The sequence below is a fragment of the Lithobates pipiens genome, unplaced genomic scaffold (assembly GCF_037356315.1).
Source record: "Lithobates pipiens isolate NorthernLeopardFrog02 unplaced genomic scaffold, aLitPip1_a1.2 Scaffold_8, whole genome shotgun sequence".
Classification (NCBI taxonomy): domain Eukaryota; kingdom Metazoa; phylum Chordata; class Amphibia; order Anura; family Ranidae; genus Lithobates; species Lithobates pipiens.
The window spans coordinates 600,891,690-600,910,584 of record NW_027507903.1 but is presented as its reverse complement, the minus strand read 5'-3'; the positions used below and the strand labels follow the sequence as shown (position 1 = coordinate 600,910,584).

Genomic DNA, 18,895 nt, shown 5'->3' with positions numbered 1-18,895 from the left:
TAAGATAATACATTTGAATCGTAAAATGATATCTCAGGATTCTGAGATGATCAACATTCTGACATATTATTTCAGAGTGCCCCCAGATAGTATCTCAGAATTCTGACATACTCTACTACTCTACTAGGAATTTAGACATTTTACATTCTTTTACTTGGTTCTAGTGCCCTTCCATACATTACTTATGACATAATGATATTTTGTGACAATAAAAGTGAGGAAAACAATTCTGTTTTTAAAGGTGTAGGCTCCAGGACCATTATTATTTGTCACCCTTGTCTTATTTTAAAGAAGAATTCCAGCTATGGCATTTTTTTACCTAGTTACAGTAGTCCAGCTTGGACCAGGGTAACTATGCATTTGCCATACCTGTGTGATCCCTATGGAAGCTGGAAATTGCTGAAGTAGGCAATTTTACTACTGTGATCTCTACTTGCTTTTAGATTCCATGCCGAGTGGCTGCCTTGCTGCATTCTGAACACAGGAGATCAGCCGCTCAGCATGATCAACATTCAGAGAATGCTTTGCATTTTTTCAGTGAATCCAAGGCATTCTCTGATTGGACTAGGTAGAGAGCCTGACATCACCTGCTTCTCCACCTCATCCAATCAAAGGTTACTTTGCAATCATTAAGAATATGTAAAGCAGTCTCTTAAAAGTAAAAAGTGACCAACCTCCTGTGTTGAGAATACAGCAGGGCTCTGGAGCAGCGGTGTGTAGTGATGGCCGAACGGTTCGCCCGGCGGTCGTTTCGCGGCGAATTTCCGACATTCGCGGTCCGCACGTTCGAACGCCTTTTTCCGTCGTTCGCCGCGGCGGACTTACGTGTTTAATGTATACAAGAACTTTAACCTTTGGTGACACGTTTATCATGTGATACAGGACAGCCAATTGAGACATGACAGCACATGGACACTTGTACATTCCCCCTAACCTATAAATACACCCGATCCGGTGGCCATTTTACATTCTTTCTTCTGTTAAGATAGGGACAGGTTCCTGTGTGGAGTAGGGAGAGATAAACCACTAGCTATTTGGTACACAAAAGTTCTTTTCAGGACTGGTATAGGTGTTAGGTGTTGATAGGTTTGCTGTGCTGCTGATTCTTGCAGCAGCCTGAGTGTCTTTTGTTAGTTTAGAGAAAGGGAAAGGACGGTGTATGCTACAGGGACAGCCAGATTAGTCTTTCATCATCATCATCATCATCATCATCATTAGCTGTTACTATCAAGGTCCACAAAAGAGCTGTTCCAGTAACCACTAATCGTTCTCTTTTTTTGCCAATTTGTATAGGGACAGGAAGGAAGCAGTGTTGTCAGGCAGTGAGGGTAATTTTAAAGACTTGCTGTTATTATTAGTTCCACAAAGGTTCTTTTCAGGACTGGTATCAGTGGTACAGTAATAGGCTTGTACATGTATAATATTCTTTCTTCCAAATATAGAAAGGATATTATACTTGACTGCTGCCCTTCTGCTGCAGTCTGCTAAACATTCACAACTCACTTGTTCCACAAAAGTTCTTATAAGGACTGGTAACTTGGTATAGGGTGCTACGGTACATAGGCTTGAGTGCGGTACAGTCTGCTGTTCTGTAAGGACCGCTATCGGTCCACAATAGATAGGGTTGACGTGCACCACTGCTGACCGCTGCCCTATACTGCAGCAGTCCTTCAGCGGTATAGGGACTGACGTACAGTCTGCTAATCACTAACACACAACCTGCTTGTTCCACAAAAGTTCTTATAAGGACTGGTAACTTGGTATAGGGTGCTACGGTACATAGGCTTGAGTGCGGTACAGTCTGCTGTTCTGTAAGGACCGCTATCGGTCCACAATAGATAGGGTTGACGTGCACCACTGCTGACCGCTGCCCTATACTGCAGCAGTCCTTCAGCGGTATAGGGACTGACGTACAGTCTGCTAAAAACTAATACACAACCTGCTTGGTCCACAAAAGTTCTTATAAGGACTGGTAACTTGGTATAGGGTGCTACGGTACATAGGCTTGAGTGCGGTACAGTCTGCTGTTCTGTAAGGACCGCTATCGGTCCACAATAGATAGGGTTGACGTGCACCACTGCTGACCGCTCACCTATACTGCAGCAGTCCTTCAGCGGTATAGGGACTGACGTACAGTCTGCTAAACACTAATACACAACCTGCTTGTTCCACAAAAGTTCTTATAAGGACTGGTAACTTGGTATAGGGTGCTACGGTACATAGGCTTGAGTGCGGTACAGTCTGCTGTTCTGTAAGGACCGCTATCGGTCCACAATAGATAGGGTTGACGTGCACCACTGCTGACCGCTCACCTATACTGCAGCAGTCCTTCAGCGGTATAGGGACTGACGTACAGTCTGCTAATCACTAACACACAACCTGCTTGTTCCACAAAAGTTCTTATAAGGACTGGTAACTTGGTATAGGGTGCTACGGTACATAGGCTTGAGTGCGGTACAGTCTGCTGTTCTGTAAGGACCGCTATCGGTCCACAATAGATAGGGTTGACGTGCACCACTGCTGACCGCTCACCTATACTGCAGCAGTCCTTCAGCGGTATAGGGACTGACGTACAGTCTGCTAAACACTAATACACAACCTGCTTGTTCCACAAAAGTTCTTATAAGGACTGGTAACTTGGTATAGGGTGCTACGGTACATAGGCTTGAGTGCGGTACAGTCTGCTGTTCTGTAAGGACCGCTATCGGTCCACAATAGATAGGGTTGACGTGCACCACTGCTGACCGCTCACCTATACTGCAGCAGTCCTTCAGCGGTATAGGGACTGACGTACAGTCTGCTAAAAACTAATACACAACCTGCTTGGTCCACAAAAGTTCTTATAAGGACTGGTAACTTGGTATAGGGTGCTACGGTACATAGGCTTGAGTGCGGTACAGTCTGCTGTTCTGTAAGGACCGCTATCGGTCCACAATAGATAGGGTTGACGTGCACCACTGCTGACCGCTCACCTATACTGCAGCAGTCCTTCAGCGGTATAGGGACTGACGTACAGTCTGCTAAACACTAATACACAACCTGCTTGTTCCACAAAAGTTCTTATAAGGACTGGTAACTTGGTATAGGGTGCTACGGTACATAGGCTTGAGTGCGGTACAGTCTGCTGTTCTGTAAGGACCGCTATCGGTCCACAATAGATAGGGTTGACGTGCACCACTGCTGACCGCTCACCTATACTGCAGCAGTCCTTCAGCGGTATAGGGACTGACGTACAGTCTGCTAATCACTAACACACAACCTGCTTGTTCCACAAAAGTTCTTATAAGGACTGGTAACTTGGTATAGGGTGCTACGGTACATAGGCTTGAGTGCGGTACAGTCTGCTGTTCTGTAAGGACCGCTATCGGTCCACAATAGATAGGGTTGACGTGCACCACTGCTGACCGCTCACCTATACTGCAGCAGTCCTTCAGCGGTATAGGGACTGACGTACAGTCTGCTAAACACTAATACACAACCTGCTTGTTCCACAAAAGTTCTTATAAGGACTGGTAACTTGGTATAGGGTGCTACGGTACATAGGCTTGAGTGCGGTACAGTCTGCTGTTCTGTAAGGACCGCTATCGGTCCACAATAGATAGGGTTGACGTGCACCACTGCTGACCGCTCACCTATACTGCAGCAGTCCTTCAGCGGTATAGGGACTGACGTACAGTCTGCTAATCACTAACACACAACCTGCTTGTTCCACAAAAGTTCTTATAAGGACTGGTAACTTGGTATAGGGTGCTACGGTACATAGGCTTGAGTGCGGTACAGTCTGCTGTTCTGTAAGGACCGCTATCGGTCCACAATAGATAGGGTTGACGTGCACCACTGCTGACCGCTCACCTATACTGCAGCAGTCCTTCAGCGGTATAGGGACTGACGTACAGTCTGCTAAACACTAATACACAACCTGCTTGTTCCACAAAAGTTCTTATAAGGACTGGTAACTTGGTATAGGGTGCTACGGTACATAGGCTTGAGTGCGGTACAGTCTGCTGTTCTGTAAGGACCGCTATCGGTCCACAATAGATAGGGTTGACGTGCACCACTGCTGACCGCTGCCCTATACTGCAGCAGTCCTTCAGCGGTATAGGGACTGACGTACAGTCTGCTAAACACTAATACACAACCTGCTTGGTCCACAAAAGTTCTTATAAGGACTGGTAACTTGGTATAGGGTGCTACGGTACATAGGCTTGAGTGCGGTACAGTCTGCTGTTCTGTAAGGACCGCTATCGGTCCACAATAGATAGGGTTGACGTGCACCACTGCTGACCGCTCACCTATACTGCAGCAGTCCTTCAGCGGTATAGGGACTGACGTACAGTCTGCTAATCACTAACACACAACCTGCTTGTTCCACAAAAGTTCTTATAAGGACTGGTAACTTGGTATAGGGTGCTACGGTACATAGGCTTGAGTGCGGTACAGTCTGCTGTTCTGTAAGGACCGCTATCGGTCCACAATAGATAGGGTTGACGTGCACCACTGCTGACCGCTGCCCTATACTGCAGCAGTCCTTCAGCGGTATAGGGACTGACGTACAGTCTGCTAAACACTAATACACAACCTGCTTGGTCCACAAAAGTTCTTATAAGGACTGGTAACTTGGTATAGGGTGCTACGGTACATAGGCTTGAGTGCGGTACAGTCTGCTGTTCTGTAAGGACCGCTATAGGTCCACAATAGATAGGGTTGACGTGCACCACTGCTGACCGCTCACCTATACTGCAGCAGTCCTTCAGCGGTATAGGGACTAAGAGTTTTGTCACAGGGTCATTTAAAAAATGACATGCAGAGGAAGAGGCAGGCCCTTCCGCAGGGGTGGTAGGGGTAGGGCAGGAGCAACAGGCTTGAGCCAAAGTGGGAAGTTGCAGAAGGTGCGTTCAATTACTTTAAAGGATGCACCAGACTTGGTTGAGTGGCTCGCTCAGCCTTACTCTTCTGCACCCTCCTCATCCTCTCGATCTGCACCCTCTTCTTCACTCTCTGCTATGTGCACCCCCAAAGACACTACCACCAACAACACGACCACCACCACCACCACCACATACCTTCCGCTTGAGTCACTGGAATTATTTTCCGATCCATATCAAGAGGACATTTCTGATGCGCAGCCACTCTTGGTATTGGATCAGGAAGAGGAGGTAGCAACAAGCGCTACTCAGCAGTCTGACGCCAGTACCCAGATCAGCCCAAGGAGGAGGTTGGTCCCCGGTGTTGCTGCCTACTCCGAGATCTCTACTTATAGCGGTGGGGAAGGTGACGTTGATGATGACGTGTCTAGTGATGTCACGTGGGTGCCCACAAGAGAGGAAGAGGAGGGGAGTTCAGAGGGAGATATGGACCAGCAGATAGGGAGGAGAAGCAGCAATGACTTACATTGCACAGCAGGGACAAAGCAGACTGCAAATGTATCAGGAGCGAGTCATCGACCATGTACGGTCACATCTGGCGCTCCCAGGACACCGGCACATGGCTCCGCAGTGTGGGCTTTTTTTAACGTGTCCGCTGCTGACAATAGCGTTGCCATCTGCAATCTTTGCAGTCAACGCGTTAGTCGCGGTAAGCCCAATACTCACCTAGGGACGACCGCCTTAAGAAGGCACATGAGCAGCCATCACCGAGCCCAGTGGGAGCAACGGAACACACAAAGCCACACTGCAGGCTCTCACCGTCCAGCCTCGTCTTCTACTTCTCCTTCTCCTCTCTCCTCACAATTGTCCTCCACTCCACCTTCCATCACGCCAAGCTCACATTTTTCTGCAAAAAGGCAGGCTTCCGTGGGCCTAATGTTTGAGCGTAAAAAAATGATGATACCGGATAACCCTCTTGCCCAACGGTTGGCGGCTGGCTTGTCAGAACTCATAGCCCGCCAACTACTGCCATATAAACTGGTGGACTCGGAGGCCTTTCGCAAATTTGTGGCCATTGGAACACCACAATGGAAGGTCCCAGGAAGGAAGTATTTCTCAGAGAAGGGCATCCCAGAGCTATATGGCCATGTTCAGCGGCAAGTGAATGTATCTCTGGCACACAGTGTCGGTGCCAAGATACATCTGACCACAGACACGTGGTCTAGCAAACACGGGCAGGGAAGGTATATCAGTTTTACTGCCCACTGGGTGAACCTTCTGACGGCCGTCAAGCATGTAACCCGTGGCACCCGTGTAGATTTGGTTTTACCGCCACGGATTGCATGCAGGCCTGACTCTTCTTCTCCTCCTCCTACTCCATCCTCCTCCCTCTCCTCCTCAGCTGCCTCCTCCTTTTCCGCTGCTAGCGTCTCTTCCACTGCACCGCCCAAGCTCCCCAGAACCTATTCCACATGCCAGGTGAGACGTTGCCATGCCGTGCTGCGTCTGTTGTGCCTGGAAGCAAAGAGCCACACTGGCCCGGCACTCCTTTCAGCTTTGCGTTCACAGGCAGATGAGTGGCTAACACCGCTCAATTTGACAGTTGGTAAAGTGGTGTGTGACAACGGTGCCAATCTGCTTAGCGCATTGAAACAGGGCAAAATCACGCACGTGCCGTGCATGGCACACGTCTTAAACTTGGTCGTGCAGCGATTCCTTGTCAAATACCCTGGGGTCCAGGACATCTTGCGGCAGGCAAGGAAAATCTCGGCCCATTTCAGAAGATCTTACACGGCCATGGCTCGCCTTGCTGACATTCAGCGGCGACACCATCTGCCGGTCAGACGTCTTATTTGCGATTGCCCGACGCGATGGAACTCAACCTTCTATATGCTTGATAGGCTGCTCCAGCAGAAACGTGCAGTTAACGTCTACCTGTATGAACTCTGCGAAAGAAACGGTTCTGGGGAGCTGGGTTTTTTTTCACCGCGCCAGTGGCTGCTCATGCGCGACACATGCAGACTTCTGCGGCCATTTGAGGAGATCACCAAACTGGTCAGTCGCAGCCATGGCGCCATCAGTGACATGGTACCTTATGCCTTCTTTCTGGAGCGTGCATTGCGTCGTGTCATTGATCAGGCTGTGGAGGAGCAGGAGCGGGAAGATGAGGAAGTCGCAATGCTGGATGAATTCCCAGGGGGGGCTACTCTATCTGAGACAAGTCAACAACAGGAGTCTGATGAGGAGTCAGAGGAGGATGGTGCCGGGGCGGATGAGCAGGAGCAAGAAGAGCATGCTTTAAACCTTTCTGGGATCCCTGTTGTGCGAGGATGGGGAGAGGAGAATGAAGAGGACGACATTATCCTGGATGATGAGCAGGAGCCAGGCCACCACACCGCTTCCACTTTAGTGCAAATGGGGGCCTTCATGCTCCAGTGTTTTAATAGGGACCCCCGTATAAAAAGCATGAGGGTCAAGGACCAGTACTGGGTGGCAACGTACTTAGACCCCCGGTACAAACACAAAATGGCGGAAATGTTACCGCCGTCGCAGAGGGCTGTCAGAATGCAGCACTTCCAGGCCTTGCTTCGAGAAATGCTGCATTCTGCTTTTGCGTGCGCTGGCAGAGGAGCAATTCCCACTCCCAGAGAAGGATTTGCGGGTACCAATCCAACAGCGCCTGCAAGAAGAGGCCGGTTTGAAGATGTGTTGGTGACTTCGGATATGAGGTCATTCTTTCAGCCGACCCATCGACAGGTGTCATCCGGATCCAGCATCAGGGAACGCCTAGACCGTCAGGTGTCCGACTACATTGGGTTAACGGCCGATGTGGACGCTCTGAGGAGTGATGAACCCCTAGACTACTGGGTGGGCAGGCTTGACCTCTGGCCAGAGCTTGCCCAATTTGCAATCGAACTGTTGGCTTGCCCCTCATCCAGTGTCCTGTCCGAAAGGACGTTCAGCGCAGCAGGGGGGATTGTGACCGATAAGCGTACTCGCCTAGCTCACCACAGTGTTAACTACCTCACATTTCTAAAAATGAATGAGGCATGGATCTCGGAGGAATTCAACACATGTGACCAGTAGACCATGTATATGTCTATAAACTATTTTTTTAATCAAGCACACAGACCTTCTTAATTCATTTGGCTCACTTCCTTGACCCAAAAAAGCACACCGTACTATATGCCCCTACCCTCCTCTTTGAAGAGGTTGAGCGGTGTCATATTTCTACTGGGGCTGCTTATGATATCCCTGTGCTGTGCTGACTTCCTCCTGGGGGTTCTTATTATGAAGGGATCACACTATCCCTGTGCTGTGCTGACTTCCTCCTGGGGGTTCTTATTATGAGGGGATCACACCATCCCTGTGCTGTGCTGACTTCCTCCTGGGGCTGCTTACGGTGCTGCTGTCAGTGCTGTATGTCACGGTGCTGCTGTCAGCGCTGTATGTCACGGTGCTGCTGTCAGCGCTGTATGTCACGGTGCTGCTGTCAGCGCTGTATGTCACGGTGCTGCTGTCAGCGCTGTATGTCACGGTGCTGCTGTCAGCGCTGTATGTCACGGTGCTGCTGTCAGCGCTGTATGTCACGGTGCTGCTGTCAGCGCTGTATGTCACGGTGCTGCTGTCAGCGCTGTATGTCACGGTGCTGCTGTCAGCGCTGTATGTCACGGTGCTGCTGTCAGCGCTGTATGTCACGGTGCTGCTGTCAGCGCTGTATGTCACGGTGCTGCTGTCAGCGCTGTATGTCACGGTGCTGCTGTCAGTGCTCTGTATTACGGTGCTGCTGTCAGATGCCTCTATCACGGTGCATGTGTCATTCCGGTATGTCACGCTGCTGGTGATCATCTCCTGCACCCTCTTCTTTGCCTACCCTGGTCCCTGACCTTCCCTCTCCTCCATTGCCTTCATTAGCTCCATAGTCCTGAATTGTTAGAACAATTTCCCAAATAAAATAAAAATGCTTGTAGTTATCGATCCCAAATTCACCTCATACATGTATTATGTCATTGTCCAGATGGTGGGACTACGTTTTACCCCCTAATAATTACCACGTGGCCGCAAATTCGACATGAAGGTTTGCAAAGTTCGCCTCCCATTGAAGTCAATGGGGCCCGCGGCGAACGGTCGGTTTCGCGAACGTTTGGGTCCGTTCGCATTTCGCGTTCGCGAAACGTCCCGTCGGAAGTTCGTCCATCACTAGCGGTGTGTACTTCAGTGATTTCCAGTATCTAGAAGGATCCCACAGGTATGGTATATACATAGTTACATTGGTCCAAGCCATCCTCTAGCAGGAAGTCAGATCACAGCAGCAATAAAAAAAGACATTTGAAGATTTGGAGGAGGCTGAGAGCATTAGAAGTTCCTTATTTGAGTTAAAAAATAAATGTTTAGGGTTGGGGTTAACCCTAGGTTTAAATCATAGTTTAGCGTCATTTTAAAGTGTAACTAAAGAAAACGTTTCTTCATTCTTGTATTGTGTGGAGCAGAATTAGAACCCATGTAAGATTTTTATTTATATCTGTGCCTCTGTTTGGGAGATTCACCCTCTCTCCTGTTTACCATTATCAATGTGAGTGGTGGCACAGTGGTGTAGTGGTTAGCACTCTCACCTAGCAGTAAGAAGGGTTGCTGGTTCAAATCCCAACCATGACACTACCTGCCTGGAGTCTGCATGTTCTCCCTGTGCCTGCGTGGGTTTCCTCCGGGTACTCTGGTTTCCTCCCACACTCCAAAGACATGCAGGTAGGTTAATTGGCCTATGTCCAAAATTGGCCCTAGTATATAAATGGGGACCTTGGATTGTGGGCTCCTTGAGGGTAGGTACCAATGTGAGTGTGCAATGTACAGTGATGGGGACAATTGTAGACACTCAGGTTGAACTGTATGGACTGGTGTCTTTATTCAACCTTACTAACTATGTAACTATATGAGAGAAAGTAAAGAAAATCCCAAATATTGTGTTGTCAACAGGAAGAGAAGAGAAATCTTCCAAAGAAGTTACTAGTTCTGGTGACAACAAGGGATCCCCTCACTTTGTAGATAATTTCCCTCACTTCCTTCTTTGGTTATGTGTTGGCAGGTGTAGTGATACCACTACCCTAGTGATGTTAGTGGGTGGGACTTGTGCCCTTTATTAATTGCTGTGGGTGGACCTGAGACTGAAGGGAGCATGGAAACAGGTCACCCCTTGACAACACAAGGTAGATGTGTGATATGTACCAGGAATGAAAGAGTATGCAGAGAGGGGACTTGGCCAACTGCCAAGGAAGATGACTAAAAAAGTGCTGTGCTCTGCACACTTGAGACTCACATACCATGCACCAGTATCTCCCACTTAAGAAAGGGTATGCAACTGAGGCAAGTTTACTATGTGGTGTAACGATACGCACTTGCAGTACGTCTGAAACAATTGACTTATTTTACTCACAGATAAAAATACTTACAGCCTTCATTTGTGCAATTTTGGAGCATCACTAATTGATCTGTTAGTGTCTGCAATGCTTCATCATATTTTGTGATCACGGTCAAGTTTTCCTGTAATGGTATCGCCATATTGACGTCATGTTCCACAAACATATCAACATCCCCAGCAGATACATCAGCACTTCTTCTTTTCCTAGCTGAACCACTTCCAGGCCTAAACACATAGAGCAATTGATAAAACCTGTATTTATATTATTCTGAATGCAGTAGGGGTTTTTTCATAGAAGACAAATAGGCTGATCACTTTGCAAAGGAATTTGCCCCAGAGTTTGGTGAATGGGGCAAAGCTCTATTGCCTGCCATCATCCAATCATGTGCTGTTTTTTTTTCCCTGTACGTAATTGGATATTATTTGCAAAATATAACTTTTCCACAATCACTAAGCTCTAGTTCAACTTCCCTCACACAGTGAATGGTCTATTTGCCTTTAATAAATCAACACCAATAGGAGACTGTTAAGGGTATATCAGAAGGTGGGGAGCCAAGAATTGGCCTTTCATGTTTCATGATTTGCTTGAATACAAAACAGTTTGATTATTTTTTTTTTTTTACACCCACCACCATGAGGGGTAATAGATACAGTAAGTATAGGAAAACTTTAAAAGTCCCCCCACCGTGTGACTAAGCTCTGTGCCTAAATGGCCAATCAGCCATGTGTTCCTACATTGGGGGAGATGGGAAGGTTTGCCTAATCACATTGCGTCTGTGATTGGCTGTCAAAGTGGTCACATGATTGGGAGCCGCTCCTGCCAGCTCCCAATCATCAGTAAGGACCAAGAACTGTCATTGACGTCTTAGTCTTTGTGCTGGGAGCGCACAGTGAACGCACTCTTAGCACAGAAACGTCTGCTGCCAATAGACAAATATGTGCAACATATATACATTAAAAACCACCCTTTTTGCATCCACATGTCAGGAGTCTGTGATAATGTAGTTCACCAACTCGGGATTCCCCAGGGAGCGGGGTCTAAGCCCTAGCCTGCTTCTTCACCATAGCCCCTGATGGTCGGGATAGACTTGCAGCAAGCTGTTACAGCAGCTCCGGCTCACAGATGCACCCAGCTGAGAAGGCAGAGACCACTTAATATGTGCAGAGTATAACAGCAGAAGACTGAAGGGAAAACCAGGAATCAAACTGAGGTCAACACAGAGAATAGCAGGCAACACCCATAGAGGAGGACAGAAGCTAACAAAACATATGAAAGGAATCCGAGGACTAGAAGAACACTGCAGCAGGGAGGTAATAATACACAGGCAGTAAATCTATAGGCTAAATCGTGACAACACACATATAGGTTGTGTTGGTGGCAACAGGCAATCGGCCATTCTCAACTTTTTTAACATGGAAGAATCTTTGAAATAACTTTCCAGTCTAAAGAAACCTCTGTTAATTACTATACAGTATCTATAGTTCATTGTACATTAGCCTAATGGTTAGTGGGAAGAATGTGCCTTACATCTGTGGTCAGTGGGAAGATTCCCCCTTCAAAGATAGCTAAAAACATTACTGGTCTTAGTGTTTAGTTATCTGAGAGGCAGAAATTGCTGATTGCTCAAGGAACCCTTTGCATCCCCTGGATCAGTGGTCATCAACCCTGTCCTCAGGGCCCACTAACAGGCCAGGTTTGCAAGATAACTGAAATACATGACAGGTGATATCATTTGCTGCTCAGTGATTGCAGTATTCTAGTCTCCATCAACCCAAGGGCCTTGAGGACAGGGTTGACGACCACTGCTCTGGATTATTGCTCATTGCATTGCTGATCCTATCAGACAAAAAAAAACAAAAAACAGAACAACGTGAAATAGAGAAGATAAAGTAAAAGTAGAGGGCTGAAGAGCAAATAAGTAACCTGGATTTAGTGATAGCAGATGGAAAAAAGGAAGGTGAGCCTGTTCTTGTCTTATGCCTAGAAAAATCTAATCAGGGTGGAACCAACAGTTTATTTATGCTCAAAACTACCCTTGTACCATTTTTAGGAGAATAATACTATGTCACTTTCTATGGGAATCTAAAGATAATTTGTGGCAACTCTCACCTTATCTGTATAATCTCTACTCCGGTATAAACATCAATGTTCTCATAATGAGTGTCCATCTATAAAAGGAAACAGAGAGAAATGGTAAAACCTTTATATGTATACAAAATTTAAGGCATATGATTCTGAGCAGTAACCAATTGAATTCTAGCCATCGGTAGCAATGCAAATGAAAGCTGTTTTCTGATTCACAACGTTTGTCTCTTTGTATGAATTAAATACGAAGTATAGGGCTTAAAGGGGTTGTAAACCCTCATGTTTTTTCTCCTTGATGCATCCTATGCATTAAGGTGAAAAAACACCTGGCAGTCACTGTCCCCCAGTTTTACTTACCGAGCCTCTTCATCTCCTCGGCGGGGACGCGCTGTCTCTCTCTTCACAGAGTTCTGGCTCTTGATTGGATAGATTGATAGCAGCGCAGCTATTGGCTCCCACTGCTGTCCATCAAATCCAATGACGCGGGCACCGTAGCCGAGTCCGGCATTCGTGTCTGTGGATGCAAATGCTGGACTGGGGAGCGCGCCCTCTGGACATCGCTTTGCCTAGGGGGTTATGTGATGCGGGGAGGAGCCGCGAGAGCCACCAGGGGACCCCAGAAGAGGATATTCAGGGCCACTCTGTGCAAAACAAGCTGCACAGTGGAGGTAAGTATGACATGGAAGAAGAAGAAGAAGAAGAAGGAAAAGACTAAATGAGTGTCAGAAAGTGTGGACATGTTACATTTTTGACTGGGGATAGGCTGCAGAACACAATATGACTTGGTAACATCTTACATGAGGCTAGTAGAGACCAATGCTATTACCCTAATCAAAGTTCCCATTACAGACTGCTGAGGTCTGAAGGTCGCAAATCATATACTGAATAGCTGCACTCAACCCTCAGACTTCAGGTAAGGCAGCAGGGCTCTAAGGTGTTCAGTCTTGTTCCTGTGATCCAATCCCGATATACATCTGCGATCCTGTAACTGACCAGGCTTCCTCTATGACCTTGCTCTCGGATTACCCTTGTCTACTCATGTTTGCTGTATGCCTTTGCTACTGGCCGGGACTACTGACCACACCTCTGTGTAGTGACTCTGTACCTCACTGCCTGATTGTTGCTGACTTCTGCCTCTTCCTGACTCTAAATATGCTTATGTCCTGGTGTCTGTCCATTCCCTGTTACTTAACCAGATGCAGGACCTGACTCCACCACCAACTGAACTTGGTGCATCCACGGTACATCCCCAGCTGTACCTGTGCTTGTCAGATGCCAGCACTCCCAAGTTCTTGCTCGGTGTCTACACCTTGGCATTCGTGCCTTTCCTTCGCCCCTGCAGTACCTGTCTCAACATCCAGGGCTGCTTAGACAGAAACTGTACAAGAGCCAGGGTTGTCATCTCAGGGTCTGCATACAGGTACATGGTAGTCAGTTAGTAAACATTATTTTAGCCTATTCCTGTCCAGCCCCAGTGCCCCTTCCACAGGGCCTTTACACCTGGGGGGCATGAAAGCACTACCTGATAATGTGAACACTATGATTGTCTGTCACAGTGGTCATATGATGGGGAGCCGGTCCTACTGGCCTCTGATTATTAATAGATACCGGGAATTGTCGATAACAGTGCTAACAATCACTGTGCTGTGAGTGTACTTACAGAAGAGAAACCTTGGCCACCCATGGACACATGTGGGAAACATCCAGCAGTCTGGTATTTAGTGACTAACAGCATTATTCCCTTATGTTACCAATAAGAAACACTGAATTGTAAGTAAACACCCTGCAACCAATGGTAACATTCAGAACCACTTATAAAAAAGAAAAATTTGTAAGGGATGATTTGATCCATATATAGATCAAAATCAGTGTGCTCACTCTTTTACATTGCGGGGCAATCTTCTAACTATGAACATGGAACAGTAATAATTATGGGAAAGACCATAAAAAAAGGAAACAGAGAGAAATGGTAATTACTATTGTGAATTAAGGAGCTTCCACTACTCAATATCTCAAATATTTAATTTTATTATTAAACAAAATTTAACAAAAAGGTAAAACACAATTCTATAAATATAAACTTTTACCTTCCACCTAAAAGCAATAATAATGACAACGTTGGCATCTAAACTTCAGGATGTCACTCCACACCATTCATGTAGGAACAGTTCAGAAGCAAGCTAAATTACCTCAAATACCATAAGGCCTCATAAAATGATGTAACAACATAGTAAGACCAATAAATACCTCCAAAATATATGCAGGTATCTATAATTTGCATTAATAGAGGAGATTTAAGAAAGCAGAGAACATTTAGAACCAATGAGAAAAATCCAGTGATGGTAGTATCATATAGAAAGCGGTGGAAATTATACGCAACCAATTGCAACATTCAGTGAACAATAATGCCCTGTACACACAGTCGGACATTCCGACCACAAGATCCGTCTAAAATTTTCTGACAACAAAATCCCACCACACTTTTTCCGATCGTTTGTAGAGAATTCTGACGGACAAAGTGCCACGCATGCTCAGAATAAATTACGAGACGAAAGCTATTGGCTACTGGCCTCTACATAGTCCCATCGTACGCAACGAACGTCACCGCATTCAGAATGATTGGATTTTCCAACAACTTTGTCCGACCGTGTGTATGCAGCGCAAGTTTCGGCCAAAATCCATCTGAAATGCCAATGTTTCAGATGGATTTTGGCCGAAACTTGCGCTGCATACACACGGTCGGACAAAGTTGTTGGAAAATTCAATTGTTCTGAATACGGTGACGTTTGTTACGTACGATGGGACTATGTAGAGGGCAGTACCCAATAGCTTTCGTCTCGTAATTTATTCTGAGCATGCGTGGCACTTTGTCCTTCGGAATTCTCTACAAACGATCGGAAAAAGTGTGATGGGATTTTGTTGTTGGAAAATTTTAGATCCAGCTTTCAAACTTTTTCCATCTGAATTTCCGACAGAAAAAGTCTGATAGAGCCCACACATGATCGGATTTTCAGACAACATAATCCGATCAGACTGTTTCCGTCTGAATTTCTGTGTACAGGGCATAAGACCATACAGAGATCAACAAATTTTATTGTTTTTACTGTTCTACACAGCTAAAGAGGGACATGTACCATAATTACACACATAACTATATATACAGTGGTGTGAAAAAGTGTTTGCCCCTTCCTCATTTCCTGTTCCTTTGCATGTTTGTCACACTTAAAGCCCCATACACACTATCAGTTTTTCTGTTGTGTTTTTCCTTCAGGTTTACCAAAACCATGTAGTAGAAGGGCCTGCCTGATTGCATACAAATTGAAACTTCTAAGGTTTGACCTCATATTATATGGTTTTGGTAAATCTGATGGAAAAACTCAGCAGAAAAACTGATAGTGTGTATGGGGCTTAAGTGTTTCGGAACATCAAACCAATTTAAACAATAGTCAAGGACAACACAAGTAAACACAAAATGCAATTTGTAAATGAAGGTGTTTATTATTAAAGGTGAAAAAAAATCCAAACCACCATGGCCCTGTGTGAAAAAGTGATTGCCCCCCTTGTTAAAACATACTATAACTGTGGTTGTCCACACCTGAGTTCAATTTCTCTAGCCACACCCAGGCCTGATTATTGCCACACCTGTTCACAATCAAGGCATCACTTAAATAGGAGCTGCTTGACACAGTAAGGTCCACCAGAAGATCCTTAAAAGCTACACATCATGCCGAGACCCAAAGAAATTCAGGAACAATTGAGAAAGAAAGTAATTGAGATCTATCAGTCTGGAAAGGGTTATAAAGCCATTTCCAAATCTTTGGGAATCCAGCGAACCACAGTGAGAGCCATTATCCACAAATGGCGAAGACATGGAACAGTGGTGAACCTTCCCAGGAGTGGCCGGCCGCCCAAAATTACCCCAAGAGCGCAGCGACGACTCATCCAAGAGGTCACAAAAGACCCCGCAACAATGTCCAAGGAACTGCAGGCCTCACTTGCCTCAGTTAAGGTCAGCGTTCATGCCTCCACCATCAGGAAAAGACTGGGCAAAAATGGCCTGCATGGCAGAGTTCCAAGGAGAAAACCACTGCTGAGCAAAAAGAACATCAAAGCTCGTCTCAATTTCTCCACAACACATCTTGATGATCCCCAAGACTTTTGGGACAACATTCTGTGGACCGATGAGACAAAAGTGGAACTCTTTGGAAGGTGTGTGTCCAAGTATATCTGGCGTAGAAGGAACACTGCATTTCATAAAAAGAACATTATACCAACAGTAAAATATGGTGGTGGTAGTGTGATGGTCTGGGGCTGTTTTGCTGCTTCAGGACCTGGAAGACTTGCCGTGATAAAAGGAACTATGAATTCTGCTGTCTACCAAGAGATCCTGAAGGAGAATGTCCGACCATCTGTTCGTGTACTCAAGCTGAAACGAACTTGGGTTCTGCAGCAGGACAATGATCCTAAACACACCAGCAAGTCCACCACCGAATGGCTGAAGAAAAACAAAATGAAGACTTTGGAGTGGCCTAGCCAAAGTCTTGACCTGAATCCTATTGAGATGTTGTGGTATGACCTTAAAAAGGCCGTTCATGCTCGAAAACCCTCTAATGTAACTGAATTAGGACAATTCTGCAAAGATGAGTGGGCCAAAATTCCTCCAGGACGCTGTAAAAGCCTCATTGCACGTTATCGCAAACGCTTGGTTGCAGTTGTTGCTGCTAAGGGTGGCCCAACCAGTTATTAGGTTTAGGGGGCAATCACTTTTTCACACAGGGCCATGATGGTTTGGATTTTTTTTCACCTTTAATAATAAACACCTTCATTTACAAATTGCATTTTGTGTTTACTTGTGTTGTCCTTGACTATTGTTTAAATTGGTTTGATGTTCCGAAACACTTAAGTGTGACAAACATGCAAAGGAACAGGAAATGAGGAAGGGGGCAAACACTTTTTCACACCACTGTAACTGCTCTTTGAGTTGCCTTTTGCAAATAAATCTAATAAGGTATTAAATATAAATGAAATCTCACCTCTTTTTTAAATTCATCCTCAAACTTTTTATATTCAGTAGATGAAGAATCCTGGTACTCAGTCAGATAAAATCGGTTAGTGATTTGAATTTCCACCTTTACTGTTGCTGTAACTGTTGTGCCTATAGGAAAGATAAACACTGGGTTTACAATATACATACATGTCCAAATATACCCATAGATATATAGGTATATTTAAAAGTGCTCTATACGCATAATTTGTAATTAAAAATCTACACTGCAGGAGCCATATTTGATTATTACATATGCAGACACTGATTTTAGCTTAGTAGAGCGAAAAAATGCTTACGCTATGGAACAGCAACTATGTAAACTATGCAGGTCACATAAAAAATTTCTACCTGGTTAGGGTTGCAAAAATTGCTCAACATAGATAGTCACTAAAAATGAAATGTTGTTTCAATTAAAGTAAACATGAACGAATAAGGAATGAGAGGAGGAACTAATTTTACAAAAAAAATTTTTAATCTAATTCAGCCATATTTTCAGGCAAAATATCTAGGAAAAAATATATAAATTGTTCCCCCATTGTATATATATATATATATATATATATATATATATATAAAGAAGCGGTGGATAAGAGATTGTTTCTGGGAAAAATCAATGATTTTTGTACTATGTCACATAAATTTTAAATCTTTTCTGTTTTATTTACTTCTGTAGAAGAAAAACATCAAATGATAACAAAATAACCAAAGCACATATAATAAAAGAGAACAGAAAGGAAATGATCAGAGAGTATATTTTATGTGCATTTTTTTCTGTATTTTATTTATTTCCACAGAATTAGGAATTACAAAAATGAAAAATTCAAATTATACTAATTAAAACATAATAATATCAATAATTAAAAAAAAACATATCTGTGATTATTGTTGTTAATAATCTGGTTTATTATATGAGATAGTGACCTACAGTTGGTTCAATAATTTGGGCTCATGCACAATTTTGTTCTCTTATAGTAGCTTATGGCATCTCTACTAGGAGAAAAGTATAGTTAGATAAATGTTACAAAAGTAATTAAAACCTCTATTTAGGGAGCATTTTTGTGGTTTTATAACCCCACGGCCGTGGTACAGTGTGATCCCAGTCGGGGTGCCAGGCCGGAGGGGTCTTTCATTGTACCCCTACAGTGTACCCCTAATATTTTTTTATTTTTTTTCAGGGGAATATAGAGGGTTTCCTTTCTTGCTACTGGAGTAGGATATGTATTGTCGTTCACTTTGCTTCAGCATAAAATTGTAATTATCCCTTTCTTTTGTTTTCTTAGTATTCTTTGTTGCTGTTATAATTTCTTAATAAACATATATTGAAAAAAAAAATTATCTGTGTGATTGTTCTTTACATGCCAATAGGAAGGACTTACCAACAATAACTCTGTCACCTAAGAAAGTCTCACAAGATGATCCAAAGTAATCTCCTAAACACACACATTTAATTCCATCATAGCTACCTCCATTTTGACAATTGG

The 18,895-nt window shown here is 44.8% G+C and overlaps 1 protein-coding gene across 1 annotated transcript in view; it reads right to left on the bottom strand.

Moving 5' to 3' along the window:
• LOC143961281 (uncharacterized) overlaps positions 1-18,895 on the bottom strand; it is a 42,028-nt gene that overhangs the window by 11,764 nt on the left and 11,369 nt on the right. The window contains exons 3-6 of the mRNA XM_077470532.1: positions 18,791-18,895; positions 17,401-17,522; positions 12,392-12,450; positions 10,313-10,506 (exon numbers count right to left, since the gene is read on the bottom strand). Of these exons, the coding sequence (XP_077326658.1) occupies positions 10,313-10,506; positions 12,392-12,450; positions 17,401-17,522; positions 18,791-18,895 (480 nt within the window). The remainder of the gene's footprint in view (positions 1-10,312; positions 10,507-12,391; positions 12,451-17,400; positions 17,523-18,790) is intronic.